At 33.8% G+C, this 23,966-nt stretch overlaps 3 protein-coding genes, 1 long non-coding RNA gene and 1 other non-coding gene across 9 annotated transcripts; 2 read left to right on the forward strand and 3 right to left on the reverse strand.

Annotated features, from left to right (window-relative positions):
* Nucleotides 1–1,965: 1,965 nt before the first annotated feature.
* LOC126848722 (bcl-2-like protein 1) lies at nucleotides 1,966–5,276 on the reverse strand. Of its 2 annotated transcripts, none has more exons than XM_050589832.1 (3): nucleotides 4,209–5,276; nucleotides 3,534–3,995; nucleotides 1,966–3,451 (listed from the first exon to the last, which is right to left on the reverse strand). In XM_050589832.1, exons 1-3 carry the CDS (start codon nucleotides 4,452–4,454, stop codon nucleotides 3,332–3,334), a joined length of 828 nt encoding a protein of 275 aa, XP_050445789.1. In that variant the 5' UTR covers nucleotides 4,455–5,276; the 3' UTR covers nucleotides 1,966–3,331. The 2 variants fall into 2 exon arrangements, with proteins under 2 accessions (XP_050445789.1, XP_050445788.1); XM_050589831.1 differs by having other exon boundaries at nucleotides 4,200–5,269.
* A 2,959-nt stretch (nucleotides 5,277–8,235) lies between these two features.
* LOC126848711 (synaptic vesicle glycoprotein 2B) lies at nucleotides 8,236–22,515 on the forward strand. 4 transcript variants are annotated; one of them, XM_050589804.1, is made up of 10 exons: nucleotides 8,236–8,450; nucleotides 18,810–19,046; nucleotides 19,179–19,238; nucleotides 19,341–19,424; nucleotides 19,507–19,831; nucleotides 19,945–20,066; nucleotides 20,139–20,377; nucleotides 20,483–20,927; nucleotides 21,071–21,358; nucleotides 21,448–22,515. In XM_050589804.1, the coding sequence occupies exons 2-10, from the start codon at nucleotides 19,010–19,012 to the stop codon at nucleotides 21,501–21,503; spliced, it is 1,656 nt and encodes a 551-aa protein (XP_050445761.1). In that variant the 5' UTR covers nucleotides 8,236–8,450; nucleotides 18,810–19,009; the 3' UTR covers nucleotides 21,504–22,515. The 4 variants fall into 4 exon arrangements, with proteins under 4 accessions (XP_050445761.1, XP_050445760.1, XP_050445764.1 ...); XM_050589803.1 differs by lacking the exon at nucleotides 8,236–8,450 and adding an exon at nucleotides 12,892–12,947; XM_050589807.1 differs by lacking the exon at nucleotides 8,236–8,450 and adding an exon at nucleotides 12,892–12,947 and having other exon boundaries at nucleotides 18,810–19,019.
* LOC126848726 (uncharacterized) lies at nucleotides 9,452–12,756 on the reverse strand. Its single transcript, XR_007687301.1, has 3 exons — nucleotides 12,662–12,756; nucleotides 11,366–11,635; nucleotides 9,452–9,939 (listed from the first exon to the last, which is right to left on the reverse strand). It is a non-coding gene; the product is annotated as an uncharacterized LOC126848726 (long non-coding RNA).
* Nucleotides 17,509–17,581, forward strand: Trnar-ucg (transfer RNA arginine (anticodon UCG)). Its single transcript has one exon. It is a non-coding gene; the product is annotated as a tRNA-Arg (tRNA).
* LOC126848725 (60S ribosomal protein L17) lies at nucleotides 22,507–23,819 on the reverse strand. Its single transcript, XM_050589837.1, has 5 exons — nucleotides 23,697–23,819; nucleotides 23,346–23,432; nucleotides 23,093–23,252; nucleotides 22,802–22,972; nucleotides 22,507–22,708 (listed from the first exon to the last, which is right to left on the reverse strand). Exons 2-5 carry the CDS (start codon nucleotides 23,424–23,426, stop codon nucleotides 22,563–22,565), a joined length of 558 nt encoding a protein of 185 aa, XP_050445794.1. The 5' UTR covers nucleotides 23,427–23,432; nucleotides 23,697–23,819; the 3' UTR covers nucleotides 22,507–22,562.
* Between the last annotated feature and the right edge of the window lie 147 nt (nucleotides 23,820–23,966).

The following is a 23,966-nucleotide window of genomic DNA, read 5'->3' on the forward strand; positions in this document are numbered from 1 at the left end:
ATAACTGTAATACACATACATACACCTCTCTCTCTCTCTCTCTCTCTATTTCTCTCTGTTTACATAATTTAGATACTTAATGTTATCGTGTTTTAATTAAAATTGTGATTACAATTAATTATAAATATCCAGATTTTTTTAAATCAAATTTAATGATGCAAGATTACTTTATTAACCTTTATTTTTATCATGATCTTTTACTATCTTTTTACTTAATTTTATTGCTATCTATTTGCATAACGCTGACGATATGTTTTATATATTTAGCTAATTAAAAATCGATGATTACAATAAAATATTCACTTATTATCGTCAATATAAGTGGCAGACGAAATGAGTTCCATTTGTACAGTTAATCTAATGTATGTGTATATTATATGTGTGTGTATGTATATGTATATGTGTATATATATATATATATATATATATATATATATATATATATATATATATATATATATATATACACAGACATATCATAAATACATAATACTTTTAAACATCGTAATATCAATAATAATAAAGTAAATGTAGAAAATTTTAAAAATTTATTAAACGGAATTTGTGTGTTGATTCTTGCTATTATACATATTAGGATCTAAAATAAAAGTTGAAATGCAGTTGTTTTCTGTACAGTTGCAAAATTTGATTAGATGTAAGAAAATTGTTAGATTGAATTCCACCAGAGAAAATTCTCTAGTTTGTGATTTTATAATTATATTCAATTCGTAAATGCATATATAATAGCATATTAAAAGAGCTCTGATATAATCCCATATAAAAATAAAACTCGTGTATGTTCAAAATTTCTTGTACATAACCCGAACATGAGCTATTTGGGCAGACAGTCTTCATAAAAATAATGTGTGGTAAATATAAAATTGAAATATTTAGCTGTCAATCTATCAAACATATCCGAGAAGCTACTTGTATCAATGATGTAAATGTTTAATTGTATTTTAGTTGATATAAATTGCAAACTTGTCGTCATTTCATTATTTGTTCATTTTTTTTATGAGTATTTTATATTTTATGAGTATTATAAAATTTATACAATAATAAAACAAACTATTTTATTAGAAAATTATAATATAGAAGAAAAATCACGCGGCTTTACTTTTATGGTTATATAAACCAGTATGATACATTGGCTGTGTTCCGAAATTCATTGCCAGTATTAAAAATCTATATCTTCATGTTATGTATTTTATAGATTTCTAGTACTAGTAGTGAATTTTGAAATGCGCAATCATTATCATCTTTATCATATTCTTCTAGAAATAGATTTCTCATCATTGTTTAATGTTGCCTTTTGTTAACATAATTACAAATATATAATATATACTGTAAATACTATTTATGAATATATATATATATATATATATATATATATATATATATATATTCATATACATACATACTTTGTAAATTTTAAGTGATTTAGATCTCAGTAATCTCATGAATATGAAAATATATATGAGATTTCATAACTCTGAAAATGACAGTTAATATATTTCCTTGGCAGAAATGTATCCTCTTCTTTGATTAAGAAATAAAGAGAGGCAAATTATTATCCCACAGCATCCCTATTATAACATTATATTTATTATGTCATTATGTATTCAAGTGCTTATAACTGAAATGGTTTAATAATACAGAGGATTCAATAAGCTTGAATATTTCTATATAATGTAAAAAAGCATAGTCTCTTTAAACAATATTATTATAAACAAAATTATGCAGAGGTGTAAATGTTTGATTATGATATTAGAAAGGTTTTTTACACACATTGCAACACAATTTTATAGAAAATAATGTATTGCTTTGAAAACGTTTTAATATCAATGAAATGTAAAATGCATTAATGTACTTTTTCTCTTCATTAATTAATATTTCAGATTAAGTATAGATATAATTAGGAGGATTATGTTCATCATAATAGGAATAACGATTATTTCACATATATGAAGTTATTATTTTTGATTATTTGCAAACATATATACATTAGACATATGTCGTTTACAGTATTTTGTAGTGATTAAGACTGATCCCCCCCCTTTGACATGACATAATTCAACAATATATATTAAAACTTATTTTACTTATAATTTATAATGATACATTAAAAAAAATACTCTCTACAATGTTGATTCAATGTGTTTTCCAAGAAAACAAATTTACTTACATCATATCAAGTAAGTTTTTGAATCATTTTATGTGTGTGTGAGCATATTTTTTATTTATAATAGCAAAAAACTATACTGATATTTTAATAGCAACAGCAAATTGTGTGTGATCTACCCTGTAAATTTCCATTGATAATAGTATTTGATAGTGTTATATGAGGAATAAGTAAGTTTTACCAAACATGAATAATGCAAATATTATCCAGATTAAAAAATAAGAAATTATATTAAATTTTCTATTTTGCTGTGAAATTGTCTTATAAACTAATTTTATCTTTATAGTAGGTATTTTCAATCTTTCTTCCCTATCTCTTCTTTCAATAATGATTAGGAAAAAGATTTTTATTTTATAAAAGTATTTATTCTCTGAATATAAAATTTTTGCAAGTGTATAATAATAGAATATATCGACATGTAAAAAAGTAGCCGTTATTTGAATATATATCACGGTACAGTTCTTAACTATTTCTTGTTTTTTCCATCGCTATTACATATATCTCTTAATGTTTAAAATTGTATGGATGAAATCAGTTCTATGAGCAAAGATATTCGAAAAAAATTTATTATTTAATATATTTTCTACCTAAAATAAATTATAAATAAATATATTGTGTCCTACCTAAATTCAGTAAAATTCGAGAGAAAAGGAGATTCTTGTTTCATATAAATTTCTAATAATTTCTTTAATTTTGAGTATTATTGTTGAAAATTATTTTAATATTAAAAAAATGTCTATTATAGAATTAAATAAGATATATTCTGTTTACTATACATATATAATTTCACTAGTTTGTGTTATAAGGTATTGTAATAGGAAACTAGCGTCATTGTCTGTCGCTCATGCTATGTATGTTGGCTGGAGTTATATAAAAAGTAGAACGATTCTAAGCAGACTGACGTTGATATGAAAATTGTGTGTCAACGCGTTGAAATATCTTTTGTTAATCTTGTATGTTTTTCGTATAAACGTATCAAACTTTTCGTTTGAATCGAATCGTTCCGATGTTCGTGAAATGTATATTGATACGTAATATTATATCTTGTAGAACAAATTTCACATTTCTCTTTCGAGCGTGTTCTCGTAGAACGTAAGTACGCGTAATTTCTTGGACAAAACATACTCAAACCATACTTGCAAAGCTCCATCAGGAAGTTACCGACAAAATTGTAGCAATCAAACCAAGAGTGGCTCCTGTCATTAACAAACTCCTCCAAATTGCTCCGCTAATTTCTTCAGCCACAGGATATTCTACGCACATTTGTTCCTGTAAAAAAACAATACAAGGTATGTATATTTTAGGTAAAAGTTTGAATATACTTCTTTCTTCTCTAGTGATAAATACTTACCCATCCACCATAGCCTTTAATAAAATGTGTTATATTTTCACCAACATATCTAGAAACATATAGCGGCAATTTCTTTTTAAGACTGTGCATTCTTCTGTCTCTAGCCCATAAAGCTAATCTGCCCATGAAAGCGTATAAGCAAACAATTCTAGCCCATGTAATAACGCCATGTAAGAACAATTCATTGGCAACTCCCATAAATGTTTCGTATGCAGTATCCGGAACAACATTCAAACGATTTACCATACTTGTAAAAAGAATGCTGTGTTTATTGAGCATTTGATATACGTTGTGTCTCATGCTACGAGATACTGGATCCTGGGATATAAGATAGATATCTTCTTTTAACAAGTACCGTATTACATCATTAGCCAGACTCTCGGCAGTCGATTCTATAGAATCGTCGTGGATATTATATCGTGGTGGTGGGCCCAATTGTGGAAAGAGATGTTGAAGTCGAATCTAAAAGATAAAACATTTTGTCTTGAAAAACTAGTTTTGTAATGATTGTTGCATAAGTTATATCATAAGAGACAATATTAAATAAGAGTTTGACAAGTTGTTTTTATATATGTATTCAATTTATAAAATGGGTAAGTGTTTTGATAATTTGGATACTAACTGTGAACAGAATAATTGACAAGCATAATAGCTGATATATGATACCTGACATACTTCGAAGAAAGACATAGCGCGATTAGCAGCGCCGACCGCATATCGGCAGACACCGTCTTCGTCGTCGGCGGCGGCGGCGGCAGCTCGTTCGTTCGACGAATTCCTGTTACCGGGGGGATCGCATTCCAGAATGCCGCCCACTCTGGAATGCAGCTCCCCTCGCGTTGACGTATCCTGCCCTTCCTCCGCGCCACCCTGTGCGCCAAGAATCTCATTGTTCATCGTTGTTCCGTCGTCGCCGGCCATCCTATCTCGTATACCGCTATCAAACGAGGAATCGTTCTGGCGAATTATTATGTCCCTCTATATCCAAGTTCCCGTTGTCTTCTCAGATCGTCGTCACACACACGCACCGCTCTTACATCTCACACGCTGGTCTCCAAGATCGTCTGGTGCGTGAATCGATCGCGCGCGCGCGCGCGCGCCTCAGATGCGCCGGGATGAAACGAGCGCGCGCGGTGCTCCAAAAACTTGAACCTCGACCAACCGATCCAACCCGGCCAACCAACCACCCAATCATCCGACCAACCAACCAACCAGCCAGCCAGCCAGCGACAAAACGCTCCGCTCTCTACTTTCCCGCGGCCATTTCCGAAGCCGATGCCGAGAAGCCGAAACCGCGCCGCGCCGTTTCTTCCGCTCTTGCTCCGCGTCGCACCTAACTTCTCTCCCGTACCGCTCCCTTGGCCTGCCGCCGACCAGCCCGACTCACGATGGTTTCACATCACTACCACTACCGCTTATCTCGAGACTCTACCACTTTACCCCGCCGCACCACCGGTAGTGTATGACGTAGCTCAGTGTCTTTCAGCTTCGCTAACGCGACCGATCTGACCTCACGACAGGATACAGAGAACACTGTGACAGCGCTTGATTTGACGTTACTTTTGACAAATGAGAAATGTCATTTCCTCAACGACAAATATTCTATATATCATAGACAATCGAAAGGCAATAACATATTACCGCATGTAGAACCGAGGTGAGAATAGACGCGAATTGAGAGTCCCTGATATGAACACACACAGAACAATCGGCGAACGAACGCCGACGGCACTCTCACCAATGCGGCGCCCGCTACACCTTCGCACACCATCGTGACGACTCTCTATGGATCATTCACGTTTTCGCCCCACTACCGCGCCGCCTCGACACGTGCACGTGTGTGTACACGCGACCCGGCCGCTTTGTAGTGGTGAGCGTCCCGTCTCTGTTTATCCCGTGCGACCGCTCGCCTCCTTCGCGAGGCGCCGCCGATAACCTCAACCCTTTTTAGCGCGCGCTCTCACGCACGTGCGCGCGAGCGAGTTACCCGTGTGTGTTTATACCTGTGTATACCTGTGTACCTGGGAACTGGCAAAGGAATGGAATTTTCATTGGAACGCAGAGTACGTTCGTAAGATGAGGAGCTCATTGTACGTTCGCGAAAAGATACGATCATTATACGATCTTGATCATGGAAGAATTTGGGAGAAAATTTCAAGGAAATGTTGAAATCGTGGAAGATTCTTTGTCGTCATCGCATGCAATAATAGGAGCGATATATCCGGAATGACGTTTAGCACGCAGATTTAAATTTTAATTTATACATCGCGGTATTTAAAACAAATGTTTCTTTTCGAACGTTGCTTACGTCACTGTTGAGAAATTAGTATTCATTCAGCTTTCCCCCGCGTCTGCATTCCTGAGAAAATTGCATTGCGCGCGGATGCGGATACTCGCAAAGAGAGATGCATTTATTCGCCGTAGCAACGCGAGAAACGGTGAAAGTCTCGCGGCCGCAGTTACTAACCCACACACACATTGAGAAATCATCCACAATGAAGTTGACCAATATTCACTTGACAATTCACGTGATGCTCGACATGGCTCGGATCGGATGTCTGAAAGAAAAGCGATATCAGAGGATATTTACATGCGGACAACATGCGGAGGGACTTTTTCACTCAAATTACGTTCAATTCGAATAATGTGAATTAATTAATGGTGAGATTTCTATAATTTCATATATTTATATATACACATGAGAGAGAGAGAGAGAGAGTTCAAGCTGACATTGGAATTTACAAGATACCCATGCGCTCTCAGATAAATTCGTAGACAATGAGACAACGCGGGGCATATTCAGTGAATGCATCGCACATATGACGGGCCGACGGTGGTTCTACGGTGCGTTTTCCACGAAAGGATTATGCTGAAACTGGTCCGCGCTGGTTGGTCTCGCAGTATCGTAATCAGGTGAGCGTGCACCCGTATCTCGCTCTCGAGGGGTGGCATGTTTATGCACATATAATGCGTAGCATTGCACGCTTGCAAAGTAAAGTCTCGCGATCTTTTATCTCTTTTTCGCTATATAATGTATTTCTTTTACACAGCTGTGCGTGACATCGAGTGAGAAAGATTATTGACCGAGGATCTTACTTCGCACGCGGGCAGAATGCTCGGCGAGTTTATCCGAGTACGGTCCATGCATATATGTATGGATATGGACCAGCAGCTTCTCTCTCCCGCGGAGAGCCAAGTTTCCCTCCCTCGGTCACACGTTCCTGCATCCCCGCCTTTCCGCGCCGCGACACGCGCGACCCATGCCTACCACTCCTTCCTTTCTGCCGGCGGTGCAACCTTCAAAGGCCACTGAATGCGTCCATGAATGAAGTAGGAAAGTTGCTGGAGTACAAATCGACCGGATGTATGCATACTAGATGGGTAAGAGAACAAGACGTCAGCGTGCGCGATTGTCGATCGGAACCAGTTCTAGATCGCTGCCGGTGATACTAATGTACCGTATAATATCCGCGATCATGTTTTATATGTTTCTTTAGATATATTTTTTATACATAGTTTAACTATTAAGAATAGGTAACGCTCGCGTGCTGATCTATTTTAACTGCGATATCAATTCGATTCCGGAACTAATCTAAAGAGACGGGGAAAGAAAGACAGATGGAAAAATCATTGCCGGCAAAATCGCACTACCAAGTGATACATAGCGCTTACACAAACTTTGCGGGAATATTGATGCTGCAAAGTTTCGATCTCTGGTTTAAAGTTCACGTTGCAGATTCAGTTGCTCTTTATGCACAATTGAGAATTTCGTAGTCTTTCACATCGGAGTATAGTTACACGCGGCGTACACCGAAGACGTTGAAATATCTTGAAATATATTGACAAATTAAATCATATGTAAATGAGATTTGATAGATCTAAATTATTTCTTCTTCGTGTTGCTTGCGATTAGAGGAACGAAAATTAAGGCAAGAGGAGAAGAAGGGCGGCATGTCATATGGATGATAATAACGTAACGAGGATAATCTTACTGTTTACTGTCTCGCATGTGTCACCGAATTATCAAATTAGTATTACAATAGCTATTTCAATTGTAACATCGTATACGTGCGTTGTAATTCAAATGATGATTTTTATCTCGCGAAATGGACCGTGGGAATATGATGGTGCGAGTGAACAACTTGCAATATTTCAGAGGAACTCGTGGCAATCGCCTGCTTCTCGGTAGCATTTTCTTACTGTCATTCATGATACTACAGCACGGCAATAGGATGATTGCTTGACGGTCGGTGACTAAAGTGGATAAAGCCTTCTACAGTAATCTAAATCTAACACGAGCCAGGGCGCAGGAGCGCAGAAATTGGGCCCATCTCTCTTTTTGTCGCTTTTTTGTTTTGAATCCCCGCTTTCTTTCATATTAATCGTCATGCTAATTGCCCACAACTAAACGCAGGCAAACTAAACGCAAATGAAAGATCGAATGTGCAGAGTAATATAATTCGCCCGACATTCTCAGTCTTGTCGCGCCTTGCATCGAAATACGAAATATATTTATTTGCTGATAAATTTTTAAGCCCAGGAAATGTTTGTGTCTAATTGCGTTTTTATTGACGATAAAGAATGTTAAAAAAATTCAAGATGGTTAGAAGGGATTTAGAATTTAATTCACCCGATTTCGACGTCCCTGGAATGGCAGTAGTACTAACCCTGCTAACAGATTGGCAGACATACTCACCGCAAACTGACCTCTCCGTGATTTAGTTATGTCTCTATGGATGAGCCACCAAGTCACGCGTATTTGATATTACATATTGTGTAATAAAAAATAGAAGTGACAGGTCCGCGGTGGATAAAGTGTTTAAAGGGTTCAAGTAGTGACGGTTGCTCGTCGTTTCATCTTTGTTGAATGAGCTTCCGCTGGTTCGACATCGTCTTGTTTCGAGATATTATGATTAGGTGAGTCCGTTATCTATACCTTGTATCATAGGTACTTTGCAATGAAATTTAGAGTATTTAGAAAATATATTTTAAGAAACAATTGTGTGTGTGTATTGAACAAATTTACAATCGATTTTTGCTTGGAAAAAGTATCGAGTCATATAATATTAGTAGCAAAATTATTCTGAAAATTTTTATTAAACAAAACTCAATTTGGTATCTCTCGAAAAAACAGCTTTCATAATATATCTCAGATTGTCATGTAAAAAATATGACGTTCATTAATATTCTAACAATATTCCGATCTTTTGATGACCTCGTATGATATTTGTGTCGATTTTTATTAATATTTTTCATCTTTACCATAAATTTTAGTTTTGCGAGAAACAGAAAATGAACATCCTTTTTTCTCAGCGGTAGATATATAATGAACGATGATTTCAATCAACCGACATTCAATATTACATTCTTCGCTAAACGGGATAAAGTTTCGCTAAAGCTAAAGCAGTTTAAATATCAAATCCAAATTTCTAAGTCTATCGATTAAGGGATTCAAATATTGCCATTTTGAAGACAATCGCTTAATCTATGAAAGGAGCGTGAAATTGAAAGATAAAGTTGAAGAGAATGAAGATTGACGGTACCGGGCTGCTTAATGGGCGAGCGAACGCAGCTTCTTTCGAGTCCATTAGATCCCGCGAGGCGATCATTGTTCACGATTGCACTTCTTCGGCGAATCGGGAATTTCCTCTCTCTTTGTATGCACCTACTCTCTCGAATAACGTTAATATCTATGCGATGGTACGGTCGGACACTACGCGGCGCTCGCTCAATTCGCTACATGTTTTTGCATTGCTTGCCGGTTGATTGCCCCTCGAGCACGCCGATGATGACGTCAGCATTCTGGATGAGTCACTGCGTACAGCACGAGCTACGTGCGTATCGTATGCACGCATAATTTGTCTTACACATTCATGTGTGCATTCACGTACGGCATTGCACGGATTATACAGATATGTACATATATATATATATATATATATATATATATATATATATATATATGTTATATATACATATTCACTTAAATCGAGCATTTTAATATCTCACTTGTTTTTAATAATACAAAAAATATCTAAAAAAGAAGTTGCATTGTTCGATAGAGCAATGATGATGACAGAGTTTTTTTTTTCAAGATTATTTTTTCAGAGATTTAAAGGTCAAGATAATTGTTTAATATGTTCTTGTTTTATAGAGAGGACTTCAGCTATGACAATATGATCTTTAAATGATCTTGAATATAAATGATCTGGAAACAGTATGATTGAGGAAAACAGAAAAACCAAATTATTTACGTTTTTCAGAAATTTATTTAAAGAAGTGTTCAAAATGATCCTCTGACTTCAATATATTTTTAAATACAATACATAAATGATATTCTTGTCCCTTTTATCACTTTTGAATTTATACTTGCATATGCGTCCAAAATCCTCTCTTTCATGTTCTCCTGTAATTGGTATATCGTATATGTAAATAATGTTTTTTAATATTTTCCATAAAGAAAGGTCTAGAGGAGAAATAGTAGATATATATGATATGCGCGCGATTAATATGTATGACTCTCGATTTAGCGACTTCGACTTGATATTTTTTTTGCATTCTCTCAGTCTCTTTGGAGGAGGGGAGGAAGGGTAAAAAGGGATTATTATAAATCTCGAATTGAGATTAAATACATTTAGGACTAGATTGATTACATGTAGGACTAGAGGAATTTCTTAACTTGTTTATAAATATAATACATATTCAAACATATTCGCAGTCTTCTCAGAGTTTGAGCTAGAACATTAGAGATACTGATATCGCATCCTGTCTTCAGAGACAAACTCTGATAGATATACGGCCGCTTTATCGGCCACGTGATTTTTTTATTTACGGCATCGGAATAGGAGATATATAACTATTTGCTTTATATTTTAGAATAGATAGTTAGTTTAAGAAGAAATAGTTACATGTCTTCTTTAATTAGATCACGCATTAATTAATTCGGATTTATTCTTATATAAAGATAATATTCTCTAATATAAAGATAAGTGCAATGAATTAATTGATTAAATATCATTAATTAATTAACTAACATTTACGCTTGTATATAAAGACAAGACATTATCTTACGGATGTTTTATGACAAATTCATTCACACATGACAGAACCATCATGTATTTTTGCATGAATTTACAGATAGGAAAATGATATCAATTCATACGCATCGTACTCGCGCATGCGCTACATCCGTAAGTGTATAAAACAACAAGGACAAACGTTGTTGATTGCACGTATGCATAATATATCACCTATTATATAACACCCTGATAGCTGGTTTTACATTGCAAATCGAAATCTGTACATTACATTGATATAATATTACTTTGGAGATTTTTTAACGAGATATATAGAAGGAAACATCGTTAAAATCGAGGAATAGAAAAAAATGCGCATTAGATTTAAAAAAAGATAAGCACGTGGCGGATAATTCGATGATAATTAATATACGTTCTATATTTTCTGATAGTAAAAAATGATGCGTGCAATCAATTACGTTACCGTCATATATCAATTAACATCAACGATAAACAGTGCAACAGTCATGATGCAGTGATTTTCAGGAGCATTTTGTAAATTGATGCTATATTTAATTTTGATCTGAAAATATCCGATAAGAGCACTCGTCTTCTCATTGTTTTAGTTTGTCAAGCTTGAATGTCAAAAATTATTTGATCAAATGATAATTTTTAATCAAGTAGTAAGATTGAAAGGTAAGATTGAAAGAATAAGAAGAGGATGATGTCAAGCGTACTCCCAAAATATCGAATCCCTTAAAATTCTGATCGAGATTTCTGAAGCGATGTGACATGTTTTTTTTATTTTACTCACACGGTTATAAAAGGATGATGATTCACGGCAGTGCAAAGAGTAAGGAGCTGTGTTTTTTTCCATTTGGCGCCATTTAAATCCTATGGTAAAATTTATGGCAAATATTTATGCAATTATCGCGTGTTTCCGTCGAGTTGTACGTGAATCTTTCGTATCATACATCTTTTTAAAGACGGTAAACATAAATGATTAATGTCACTATTGCGCAATTAGCCATTATATATTTTCCCTCCAGTTTCGACTCGTTTTCTCGCATTATTTTTTAATTGAACCTGTAAATTAATTGCGACATTTATGTCTCGATCATTTTATATAAGAATAATGAATAAAATTTGCAACCAAAGGGAACAAGATTAACGGAAAAATACGGAGAACATTATCAAACATGAATATTGCAAGTTCGTGCGCAACATAAATATCGGAGATATATTCATACTTTTTAATTCGAGTATAAATATAAAGATAAATAAGTCTTAATTCGAGTATAAATAAAGAATGTGCATACATGTGAAAACCTACAATGTATGTACAATGACATATGCAATGTAACGTCAAGTATAATTAGTCCAACTCTGATATTTGAAATAAATATAATTCTCAATTACTAATCGTGCGTTATCATTGATTTATTTCGATCTTGCTATTTTTGGCAAGTTAACTGACAATGCAATTTATTCGCGAATCGACAAAAACAAAAATATAATATCATCATGCAAATGTTATTTAAGAGTAATATAATCCTCGGTTAATTTACATTACATTTAAATGAATCCGTGAGAAACTGTGATTTTATATCTTCCGTGTTTTTACGCAGAATTAAAAACTTTTTTGTGCATTATATATTTTTTATATCTCTTCTCATTATCAGTTAACTGTGATGAATGCTATAAAATTAAAAATAAGATTTTTGATAAAATCTTGTAAGAAGTGATACATGGAATAATATAGTTGAGATTCATTCTTGGAATGAAACGCATCGATTGCTCAAAACGCGTAAAAAAGATTTGGCAAAACAAATGAAGACAATTTAATTTTTCAAGTGTTAATTTCAATAATGTCAATACAATAGTTATCATAGCTAAACACACATATTAAGACGATATCGTTGATACCTGTGCTATTTATATTGTTACACTATATATAGCAATGTGTAAGAATAAAGGATCATGAGATGTCTTCGCAAGATGCGAAAATTGCGCAACGAGATGAATGCGAATTGTGTGAATGTATGGAAACGTGAAATTAGACGTTAATTGATGAAATTTGATCGATGAATTTAGAATTTGATTTTTTCTTACCGAAGATTAACGATGTCCTTTACATGAACAACGCAATCCGTGTTTCCTTCGTTGATGTCGAAGATCCGAAACATACGATCTTAGGCACATTCTTTTCTCAATGCTCTTATTTCCGATATGACTGACGCATGATAGAGATCACTTCGTTGTATATCTACTGCAATCAGAGTGGGGGATTTCGATGTGTCTCAGTATCACTCTATATAAGCTTTGTGATTTCTCATTTCACTTTGGTAGTTCCCCAATTCGGGCGAACACTTCAAAGAAGCTTGGCGACCCATTCACCGTAAGTTACATATTATTTCGCAAAATCATTATTATTAATTTTAAGACGTGCTATGTAAGATTGATATCAGTGGATGATGAAATTTATGAATATTAGATAATTGAATTTTTTGCCAACTATGCAAATATTATTTCATAAAATATAATGCTAAAGGACTTTTATGATTATTTACTATATAATAGAATTTTTAATATATTTTCTTGTAATATATTTTTCTCCTTCTTACAATTATAATAAATATAAATTGGAGATATATAAAATTATTATCTAAAACTTGTATTATTTCTCCACATAAATCTGAATCTGAAATCTCAACACCTTGAATTAATATCTAATTTTTTCTAGAATAAAGAGATATAAATTTTTAATAATTTTTTAAATCTTAAATTCTTAACGCATTTGCATTATATTAAATAAATTTGCATTATATCTTTGGAGAATAAAGCACAATCGAAGCCATTGGTACGTACGGTGTTAACTTTCTTTTCCAACGAAATTGTTTTTTATTGATAAAATAAATAAGTGAGAAAGAAGACGAGTCTGTGTTGACCGGATCGAAAATATTGACAGTATGTATCATCCTAGCTACTTGTAACTCCGAAAACCGCAGTCGAAGGCTGCATCGATAATTTGTGACGAGAGATCCTACGTGAAAACCTGCTCCATTTAGCATAAAAATCTAAAAATGTCTAGCAAACATAGTTGCAAGATTTGAAGAATCACGTCATATGATCCCGGGGCGCCGAAGCGACGCAGACACATGCTTTATTTCTTTTGTAACTGGTTGAAACTGCTGTCTTAGTTTATTCGTTTACATTTACGTAACCGGTTGAAACTGCTTTTGAGGATCTTAATAAGTTTGCACGCTATCAAGGGATGGACAATAATTCCTTTGATGAATCGTGTGCGCGACTGCATGGAGAAATTATTATAGTGAAAATTAATACTATATAATTTTTGTAATCGTCGAACATACTTACATATAAGAGAAATCATGATATTTTTTTATTTTATAAATATATTAACATACATATTGTATTTTACAAAAGAGTATTGTGATTATTTAAATATTTTGGTGCACAAATAAATGCATAATAAACAATAAAATAAATGCAAATTTACATTTTTATAGTAATATATGTTATATTCCAGTTTTACAATAAATGTTCGAAAAGAAGTATTTTTCATGTAATTTGTACTATAAAATTTTCTCCACATAATGACACTTATGTGGCACGTTTGCGCGTTGTTTTTCATTCTGTTTTATCTTGATTTTGCATTTCATACTTTTTTTTCATACATTAATCCTATAAATATTGCGTTGCAACATTCAGTCATAATTTTCTACCGACCTTTAAACCTTATCCACCGAGAAATTATCCTTGTTCCAGTCATAGTGCCGAGGCCGGCATATTTGCGAATGTCATAGTTTATCTCTCGATAAAACTCGATTATATAGTACATTAGTAGTATTATATGTCATTTTCAGATATATTACTGTTAATTGATCATGCAAATAAACTTGCTTGAAAAATTTTCAACCTTCATGAATTTATACTCGCAGAAGAATACGTTTATTCTTGCACATATACTAACTCATCTTGCCCCTCCAAGTGTAATTCACAGTTGAAATCATACGTGCCCATAGTGGCCACTCTACCACTGAAGAATATATTGGTTCATATTAGTGGGAGGTGGCAGGTAGCTCTCTTTTAACGTTTCAATGCTCAGATACTCATTTCGTCCGCAAACATCGTGGGTCAAGCATTATTAAATGCCGACTTGCGATTCGTACTTGATACAACAATAAAACTAGTCAAAAACGCAACGAGTCAGAGTCGAAAAATCTCGATCTTTGCGTGATTTTCGCGGAGTGCATCCTGCTGAATCGTCAACATAATATTATCGCGGACATTCACCCATCAAAATATTGTCCATGTTGTCACAACTGTGCGACATTCGACACATCGGAGTTGGTGCGACGTACATTTGCCGGCAAACAACGACGCTCGATAATTTTTGTAAAGACGACACGTAGAAATGTGCTCTATGATACATTGCTGAAAACATCGAGATGTTGGCGATTGGTCCTAATACGTTTCTTCGGGAGATAATTGAGTAAGATATTGTTTGTACACGCAAGAGGCGGCAAAAATTCACGAATTATAAGTGATTGTAATAGCGAATTCAGCATCCATACAGAAGAAATCATCATCTTGTGAGGGATTTAAAGCATACACGCCGAGAGAATCGTTTTCGAGATAGAGATACTTCGCAGAAAAGTATTCTGTACATCGCATGCATTTACAAGAAAAAAACGCGCAGGATTTTATTAAGGAACGCCGTATCAAAGTAAGTGCAAAAATTCGAAAAGCAAAAAAGTATCAGTCTCGCGTGTCTGTAACATCGAAATGCAAATTCTCATTGAAATTATATCTATTTCAATTTTCGTTTTTTGTCATTTTCTATCGAGCATAATCTCATGATGTTTCCAACATCTTGCGCATCTTTTTCGCATTGTCAAAATGATTGGCAATGTTAGATTGCGAGAGATTACGAGATTTTCGACATTGAAATTAACAATAATTACAAATCATTTGACCTTTCAGTGAAAAACTCTTTAACAAGCGCGCCAATTCGAGCTCTTTATAGAACGGCTCGACCTCGTATCCTCTTCGCGTATCATTAGCATCGTCTCTTCAACATCACATACGAGCATCACTAAGGCGCGCATACAAAATTGTTTTATTTGTGTTCTTCTCAAGACAGACGTTTGTACAAGTGTTAAGTCATAGAAATATTTTCAATATTATATGGCAAAAAATAACATATATCTTCCGATTTTATTTCTGACACTACAAAACAAGACATTGAAGTAAAAAAATTTTAATAGAAAAAATAAATTATATATTATTTTATTAAGTATTCAGAAAGGGATCTATAATCAAAAACTCTGCAGATGAATCAGAAGAATATTTGAATTCTATTTATTTTTATTTTTTGTTGGAAATATAATTGCAATAATTTATCGTTTTGTATCAAGATATTTGCAATTATAAAGTCGACATTCCGTTCTGATGACATGCATAAATATTGATTCGATGTTGCTTGACTACTCGGACATTATTCAAAAAAATTAACTTTTTTTCCTCTTATGATCTGGTTGGCATTAGCTGTTTAGATACCTACATCTTTATTTCGACTTTTAGACCGCTACGATAATGTTTTAAAAATAAATTAATTAATCTGAGATAATAATGTAACAATAATATTTAATAAAATAATTGTCTCACGTTTTACATATATTTATTTAATTGTTTATAAACGAGACGCGGAAACTGATGACAATACTTTATGTTTGCAATCATCTATAAGTACAATCTACAGAAGATATTCCAAAGTCTCACCAAATATTATTTTAATGATAAATTTTTTGAACTCGAGTTTTCCTCAATGAAAGAGTGTTGAGGTACAAATACTTTCAGAATTATAAGCGATTAAAGAAGACACTTTCTCGCAAACTATGTATATTGCAAGAAGCCAAATAAATAGCAAAACTACATTTTTTTACTGACACAATCTTATTTTGAGGTTTAAGTAAGAGATGTATGATGCAAACAAATGGAAAATTGCAATAAATTATAGCATTCATTCCTTCGGTATTTTTAATAGAAAAAAATCAACCGCTCACAAGATAATCAAGAATCTATCATAAATAAAATATTTGCTGGACATTTTGCTCATTCGTTTTTGCAATCAAATATAAATTATGCATCTCGATTGTGTCAACACACGCCATTTCACACCGTTCTCTTAATAGTTACACATGTATAATAATCTTTTCCGCGGTTACATTACAAAAAATAATTCCCAGAATCTCTTATTTACTGACTTTCTTATTTTTTTACTTGCATATTGAATACTTTATTAAAAAATAGCAAATTTTAATTTAGAAGTTTGAAAACTTAGTGCTCAAGTTTACAAATTTAATCGTAGATGAAACAATTCTGTGCCACGTCATAAAAGGACGCGCGTGATATTCATTCATTAGCGAGTATTTGGTACAGGATGTCGTGTCGTTTCCTAGAGTGGTGTTAAACCACGAAACCGTCCCTCTCGCAATTACATCGTTGAGCTTCTCTCTTCTTTACAGAATCGGCGATATAAACGACCAGTCAAGTTTCTTAACAAAATTGCTTAAATATGATATTATTATTATTATATAAATTATTAAATATAGGTGTATTTATTTGTAGAATGTATTATGCATTATAAAATAATAAAAATATACTAAAAATTATATATTATATATATATATATATATATATATATATATATATATAATAAAAAGTTAAATTACATCATTATCAGCAAGCATATTATGTATCTGACATATTATCTCTATATTGAATACTTGAATATTTGTTATTTTTAATATATAACATTTGAAAAATTTATGTATCAGCTTTTATTAAACCTCCGAGTCAAATCGATAAAAACCGAGGGTAAATTGTCTCTCAGAGTGGTGAAATACTTCTGTCGAGAAACTACCCTTCAATAAGACCGTGTGGCCTAACGGATAAGGCGTCGGACTTCGGATCCGAAGATTGCAGGTTCGAGTCCTGTCACGGTCGAGATTTCTTTTTTTGTTCTCAAATTGAATCATTGGTACTACATAATATATCCTACAAATAATTCAGATGACAGATATATAACTAATTCATTATTTTTATTATTCTTCTGAAGTGTATTTAGATTTAAATATTTTGTTCTACAAAATAATTATTTTATTTTATTGTATTTTTATACTCTTACATATTTGCAATTTTATCATATACATTTTTAATCATACAAATTATTAATTTAATAACACTAATTCGTTTAAGATTTACATTACAATATTTGATTTGCTACGATTATTCCGTCGATAGCTAATGCTCACTAACAACGTCGATAGTTAATTATTACCGAGCGAGATTTAAAATGAGATTACGTACAGGCTTGTACCTCGTTCACAATAAAATTGTGGGAACTAGTAATGATCGCAAAACACAGTGCAATATTAAAACACGTTGGATGTTTTTTTCCGAGTGCTGTGTATCAAGGACATCCTCGAACTACGCTTCGAAGGTGATAATCGTGAATAATATGTCCGATGTAATAACATATTAGTCGATTAACACAGAGTAAAAAGTAACGCAAATGTAACGTAAATTATTTTTACACGGAAAATTATGCGCGAATTTTAAATATTTTATATTTCAAACATAAAGAATTATATTTGCAAAGAAAAAGACGTAATATTTTTTAATGTTGGATGCGCAGTGTTTATATATTTTGTATATTTGATAATATTATTCTTAATAAAGACATGAGAAAAATGATTGTCTGTATGTGGGATGAAAAGACAGCTAATGGTCCCGAGATGTATGTTAGAGATCTACATTAGGTCACTGTTCGGAGAGAGAAAGAGAGAGAGACTGCAAGGCTCTATTCATTATTAATCCAATTACAAGCTAATCTCGCTCGAATTCGCATTAACGACAACACGCGATAGAGCGTTTTATCGCGAAATTATAGGTTCATACGCGGGGGAATGTCGACCCACTGTGTCGAACTAACGACTAGTACTTTAGGAATATTACATCACATACATACACTCGACGTTGTTAGATGAATTCGTATAATTTCGTCCGCGCTTCTCCGAGCTCTATTACGTGAATGGACCGTTGAACGGCGTAGTGATATGAAACGGTAAAAACAAAATCTTGACGATGAATACAACCGGTGCGATGCGTGCATAATCGATAAAATGAAATTTTATCGCCCTCTCCTTAATAAATTCCATTCGATCTGTTTCAGTTTACGAGCGAGCGCAAAACCCAGCCCCGCCGACGAGCAGCAGATCAGCGCAGATTCAGCAGGAAGATTTCGTCCGGACTTACTGATCCGCAACAGCTACATCGGCTTCATATTCGACAAAGTTTCCTATCGAACGCGAGGGTTTAATATCTGATTTTTTTAACCAAGGCAGCTTCACCCACACGCGCCGACATCGTAGAATGGTAGAAGGTGAACCCGACACAAAGCGCAATATTAGTATGTATAACTCTCTCTCTCTCTCTCTCTCTCTCTCTCTCTCTCTCTCTCTCTCTCTCTCTCTCTCTCTCTAAATTTACTAAAATTCTGCTGTGGTCATTTATGTCACAAATTTCAATTTTAATATGACAGAGTGTGATGTAAAAGACGAGCGGCTAAACGGTTGCGGTTCTAAGGACCTCGAACTTGCCCGTAAGTTATAAATTCCAATGATTATATATATATTTATATTCATAAACTAAGTTTGCGATTGTATATCATTAATTATATTTACATTTATAATTATAATCACAGGTATCGGATTAAAAGGCAAGACTCTCGATCCAGAGAAGGGATCCTATATTCAAGCTGATTTCGAAAAAGCCATCGAATTAAGCAGTGAGTTTATTCCGACGATTAAATCGTAAAGATTGTATTTAAAAAAACTTTTATCGTTACTAATCATCGTATTTCTTTGCAGAATATGGCAAGTTTCATTACTTTCTGCTCACGGTATGCGGCTTCGTCAGCACCAGCGAGGAGATGGACGTGATCTCCATGTCCTTCATCCTGCCGAGTGCACAATGTGACCTGAAACTCAACACCCAATCGAAGGGATGGCTCAACTCGATTATCTTTATCGGGATGATGGCCGGGGCGTACGCATGGGGCTCCGTAGCGGACGCTCTCGGCCGTCGGAAAGTCCTGATCGCCATCTCATTCATGAACGCCTTGTGCATTGTCGCTTCTAGTTTCTGCCAAACGTACGAACTCTTCATGTTGTTTCGTTTCCTGAACGGCGCGGCGTAAGTATCAAGAATTCAAGTATCAAGTATTCTCGATGATAATCGCTGGCCAGCATCTAGCTTGATCTGATCTTTCAACAATGAAAAGATTGAATAATTTAATAATATTCTAGACTGGGAGGTAGCGGACCGGTCATCTGGTCGTATTTCGCTGAATTTCAACCAAAGTCCAAACGCGGCTCTATGCTGTCTTTCATGGCGGCATTCTGGACATTGGGAAATCTTTTCGTGGCCGGTAAGTTTTTATAATCAAGTATTCTCTCAATATATATGCATCGATATATTTGAAACCGCTTTGCATTCACAGGTTTAGCATGGTTGATAATCCCTAGAGAAATGGGTTTCACGAGTTCGACGTTCACCTACAATTCTTGGCGAATCTTCCTGCTGATCTGCGCTATTCCGTCGTTCGTTGTGACGGGGTTGCTTCTGTTGCTTCCCGAATCTCCCAAATATCTTTTGTCTTCCGGAAAGTATGAGGAGGCACTCGAGATCTTTCGCAAAATATATGTCATTAATACCGGTAAACCACGTGACACCTATATGGTAATTAAACTATGAGCGATTTAACATAATAAAGATAAAGATAATAAAATCAATTTTCATCGACTCTATGCATAAATTATTTGTAACGTAATTTTTTACACGCAGGTAAAAGAACTAATTCTCGATGACTATCAAGAATCAAATCCGGTGAAAAACGAAGTCGAGGAGAAGAGCAAATGCAAAACTATGCTGAGTGACATTGTGGAGAATAGCAGACAGCTATTTGTAACGCCCATTCTTCGTTTCACGATAATATCGATCGTTATTAATTTCACCTTTCACATCGGTTACTATGGTCTCATGATGTGGTTCCCGGAACTATTCAATCGTTTTGACGAATTTCATCGTGATCAACCGGGCGTAGTGGCCTCGATATGCCAGGTCACCGACTATGTCGTTAATAAGGGTTCGCATAGTATCGAGAATGTTTGCTCCGATAAAATCGGAACATCCGTTTTTATGGAATCCCTTATCACGGTGGCATCCGCTATACCTGCCAATATCATTGCTGTCCTGGGGATGGATCGCCTTGGGCGTAAATTTTTTCTAGGTATTTCACAAAAATATATAGCAGGAAAGCAATATAAAAATATTTTATCGCAAAAAAAGCGATATTTTATATTGAGTACTTTTTTATATTTATTTTATATTATATATAGTTATAAACACGACAATTTATATACTTCCTTGCAGTGTTCAGCACATTTTCATCGGGGCTTTGCTCGATTGGTTTATATTTCGTATACAATAAGTATCAGAATTTGATCGTATCAGCTATATTTAGTGGCGCGATAAGTTGCGGTAACGCGGCGTTGGATTGTCTCATTACTGAGGTATTCCCGACGCAATTGCGTGCAACCGGAATCGCCATATCAATGGTCGCCGCCCGCCTTGGCGGGATAATTGGTAATATAGTTATAGCCCAGCTCCTGGACATGTATTGTCCGGCACCGACCTTCATAGTGGCTGCTCTCCTGATTGGTAAGCATGTTTATATATGTTTTTTTTCTAATTTTTATATTCAATTCTTATTTTAAATTTGTTCAATTTTATATATCTATTTTTCGCAGGAGGAGGCTTACTGTGTTTATTCCTACCGAACACAACGCGCGAGCCACTTTCCTGACCCCAGCAGAAGTCCACATCCATCAGTCTGCAATCATTTATATATTTCTTTCGAATACAAACGTCGCAATGAATTTTAAAAAATCTTGACGAATAAAATACAGCATTGTATAAAGTAAAATTTAAAGTTCGAAAATATCCTCATTTTGTAAGTAGAAAACTAAAGAATCTCTATTGTTCATGATTATCCTTATTAGATAAACAAAAGATTTTTAAGTAAAATATTGCAGCGGAATAGTATGAAAATATAAATGTAACATCTAAGATGCTACAACCAGTACAAGAGAGCTGTAACAGAATTAGATATTTTAGTAAAATTTTATATATATATTGATATATTATAATCATACAGAATTTAGATAAAATAATTAAAATATAAATTAAATATGATATATAATAAACTAAAATATTATATAATTTTCATATGTCCCTCTATATACACAAAGAAAATTTTACAATTACACAATAATTTACATACACAAATTACATGAAAAATACATTCCTTTTACATATTTTATAAAACTTAAATATAACATTAGAATATCTATTACTTTAAAAGTTATAAATTATGCAATTGTTTTTAATTAATTGTTTATTAATGATTATGCATTGGTTCGTGTATTAAAATATTTGAATAATTACAATACTCTTTTGTAAAATATATATACGTATATATTATTAAATAAAAATATCGTAACTTTTGTTATATTTTTTCCATGTATATGTTAAAGATATTCATAACATAAAATTTCAATGATAAAATAATAATAAAATAAATTTGTCGTTTTACTTGCGATGAAAAATTTGATATACATTTATTATAATAATAAAATAACAAAGTCAGTATGAAAAAGAAAACGATATTTTTTTTAGGCTTTTTATATACTTTCCTATAATTTCTTTTGTTATATCATAACTGAAAGTCATAGAAGGTACATACGGTACAATTAAATACATGTTGAGCATGTTGAAATAGAATAGGAAGTAAATAAAAAAACAAGATATGAAGTAAATCTTCATTTTTTTCAGTATATTTAACATGTCCACATAAAGTATGAAATTATTCCCTCATCATTTTCTCCTTTTGTCTAGCAAGCTTTTTCTTGCTAAGCTTCTTTTTTGATGGCTCTTCTTCTGTTGATTTTGCAACAACATCCTCCTTTTCTGTTAATATCACTTCAATGTGGCAAGGCGAGCTCATGTAAGCTATAAATATTACAATCATAATAATAATATACGTTTCAGTAAAATACATTTTTAAATAATTTTTAATTAAATTCTTTTATATAAAGCACTTACGATTTATACGACCATGAGCTCTATATGTCCTTCTGCGAAGGCAAGGTGCATGGTTAACCTGAATATGCTCAACTACAAGACGATCAACATCAAGTCCCTTATAATCTGCATTACTTTCTGCATTTTTCAAAAGCTGCAGCAGAAACTCTGCAGACTTTTTAGGCCAACGACCTAAAATAATAACAAAATTGTTATAAGTATATTTTAACTAAAATTAATCTTCCTGATAGCTCAAGCTTTGATTAATTATATGTATTGATTAAAAATAGTATATGTAGTAGTTTTGCATACCTTGCGTAGTACCAAATTGTTTGGCTTGGGCACACCTTCCAACACCACCATTGAACCTACGGAAAGGAACACACTCCTTATGTTCGACGACATTTTTCAGGTATTTCTGCGCCCTTCGCAGAGCCATATTTTTGATAGCACGTGCTGTCTCATGAGTGTTCTGCAACATAACGAGAAAAATACCGATTGTAAACATTGATTTCTTTTACGAGAGGTTATGTTTCTTCGAAAAAATTAAGAGAAAAATATTTACCTTAAAATGCACGCGAAGATTGGAACCGCGTGCCTTGCACGATTTAGTCTGGTTGACCGGTTCGTGAGAGTAACGACCCATTGCGTCCTGAAATCACAGACAAATCGTTTACGACTCTTTCCAAGTCAGCTTTCTCTGCGACCATAAGTATAACGATCAGCAACGATCCGTCATGCCGTATTTCTCTCGCGATTTTGCGTCATTTATCGTGAACGGACGCAACATTTATCGCGTCTAGATTGTATTTTGAGACTTTCTATTTGAGAAATTATATTTCGTAGGATGCATATTTCAACGCTGAATTGGATGCGAATAGATTCGAGAAACATGACATCGTCGACCGATACATACCTCTTGACACCACGATTTTGAAGGGAGAAGTTATCTCTCGTAACTTGCAAGTAGCGTCCGACTTCCTGTAGCCATCCAGGTGCGCCAACTGAAAACAAGCTCGTGCGCACATATGATATAACGACAGCAACGATTAATAAAATATCCCCAATATATTCTTTAAATGTTTTAAACGATAACGTATCTCAAATGTAATTAAATAATATTGTCATATCGTGATAAATATTTTTTTACGTAATTTTTATGTAATCATATATAGCACTTTTTTGT

The sequence above is a fragment of the Cataglyphis hispanica genome, chromosome 4 (assembly GCF_021464435.1).
Source record: "Cataglyphis hispanica isolate Lineage 1 chromosome 4, ULB_Chis1_1.0, whole genome shotgun sequence".
Lineage (NCBI taxonomy): Eukaryota > Metazoa > Arthropoda > Insecta > Hymenoptera > Formicidae > Cataglyphis > Cataglyphis hispanica.

What these genes read in the sequence shown, in the direction of transcription:
- LOC126848725 (XM_050589837.1), bottom strand. Translation starts at nt 23,426, where the DNA reads ATGGGTCGTTACTCTCACGAACCGGTCAACCAGACTAAATCGTGCAAG. An exon ending in ATCTTCGCGTGCATTTTAAG is followed by an intron (nt 23,253 to 23,345) that starts GTAAATATTTTT and finishes GTTATGTTGCAG; the next exon opens with AACACTCATGAGACAGCACG. An exon ending in ACAATTTGGTACTACGCAAG is followed by an intron (nt 22,973 to 23,092) that starts GTATGCAAAACT and finishes TTATTATTTTAG; the next exon opens with GTCGTTGGCCTAAAAAGTCT.
- LOC126848711 (XM_050589804.1), top strand. Translation starts at nt 19,010, where the DNA reads ATGGTAGAAGGTGAACCCGACACAAAGCGCAATATTA. An exon ending in CGTTTCCTGAACGGCGCGGC is followed by an intron (nt 19,832 to 19,944) that starts GTAAGTATCAAG and finishes ATAATATTCTAG; the next exon opens with ACTGGGAGGTAGCGGACCGG. An exon ending in TGGGCGTAAATTTTTTCTAG is followed by an intron (nt 20,928 to 21,070) that starts GTATTTCACAAA and finishes ACTTCCTTGCAG; the next exon opens with TGTTCAGCACATTTTCATCG.
- LOC126848722 (XM_050589831.1), bottom strand. Translation starts at nt 4,454, where the DNA reads ATGGCCGGCGACGACGGAACAACGATGAACAATGAGATTCTTGGCGCA. An exon ending in CTTTCTTCGAAGTATGTCAG is followed by an intron (nt 3,996 to 4,199) that starts GTATCATATATC and finishes TTTATCTTTTAG; the next exon opens with ATTCGACTTCAACATCTCTT. An exon ending in TTAAAGGCTATGGTGGATGG is followed by an intron (nt 3,452 to 3,533) that starts GTAAGTATTTAT and finishes GTTTTTTTACAG; the next exon opens with GAACAAATGTGCGTAGAATA.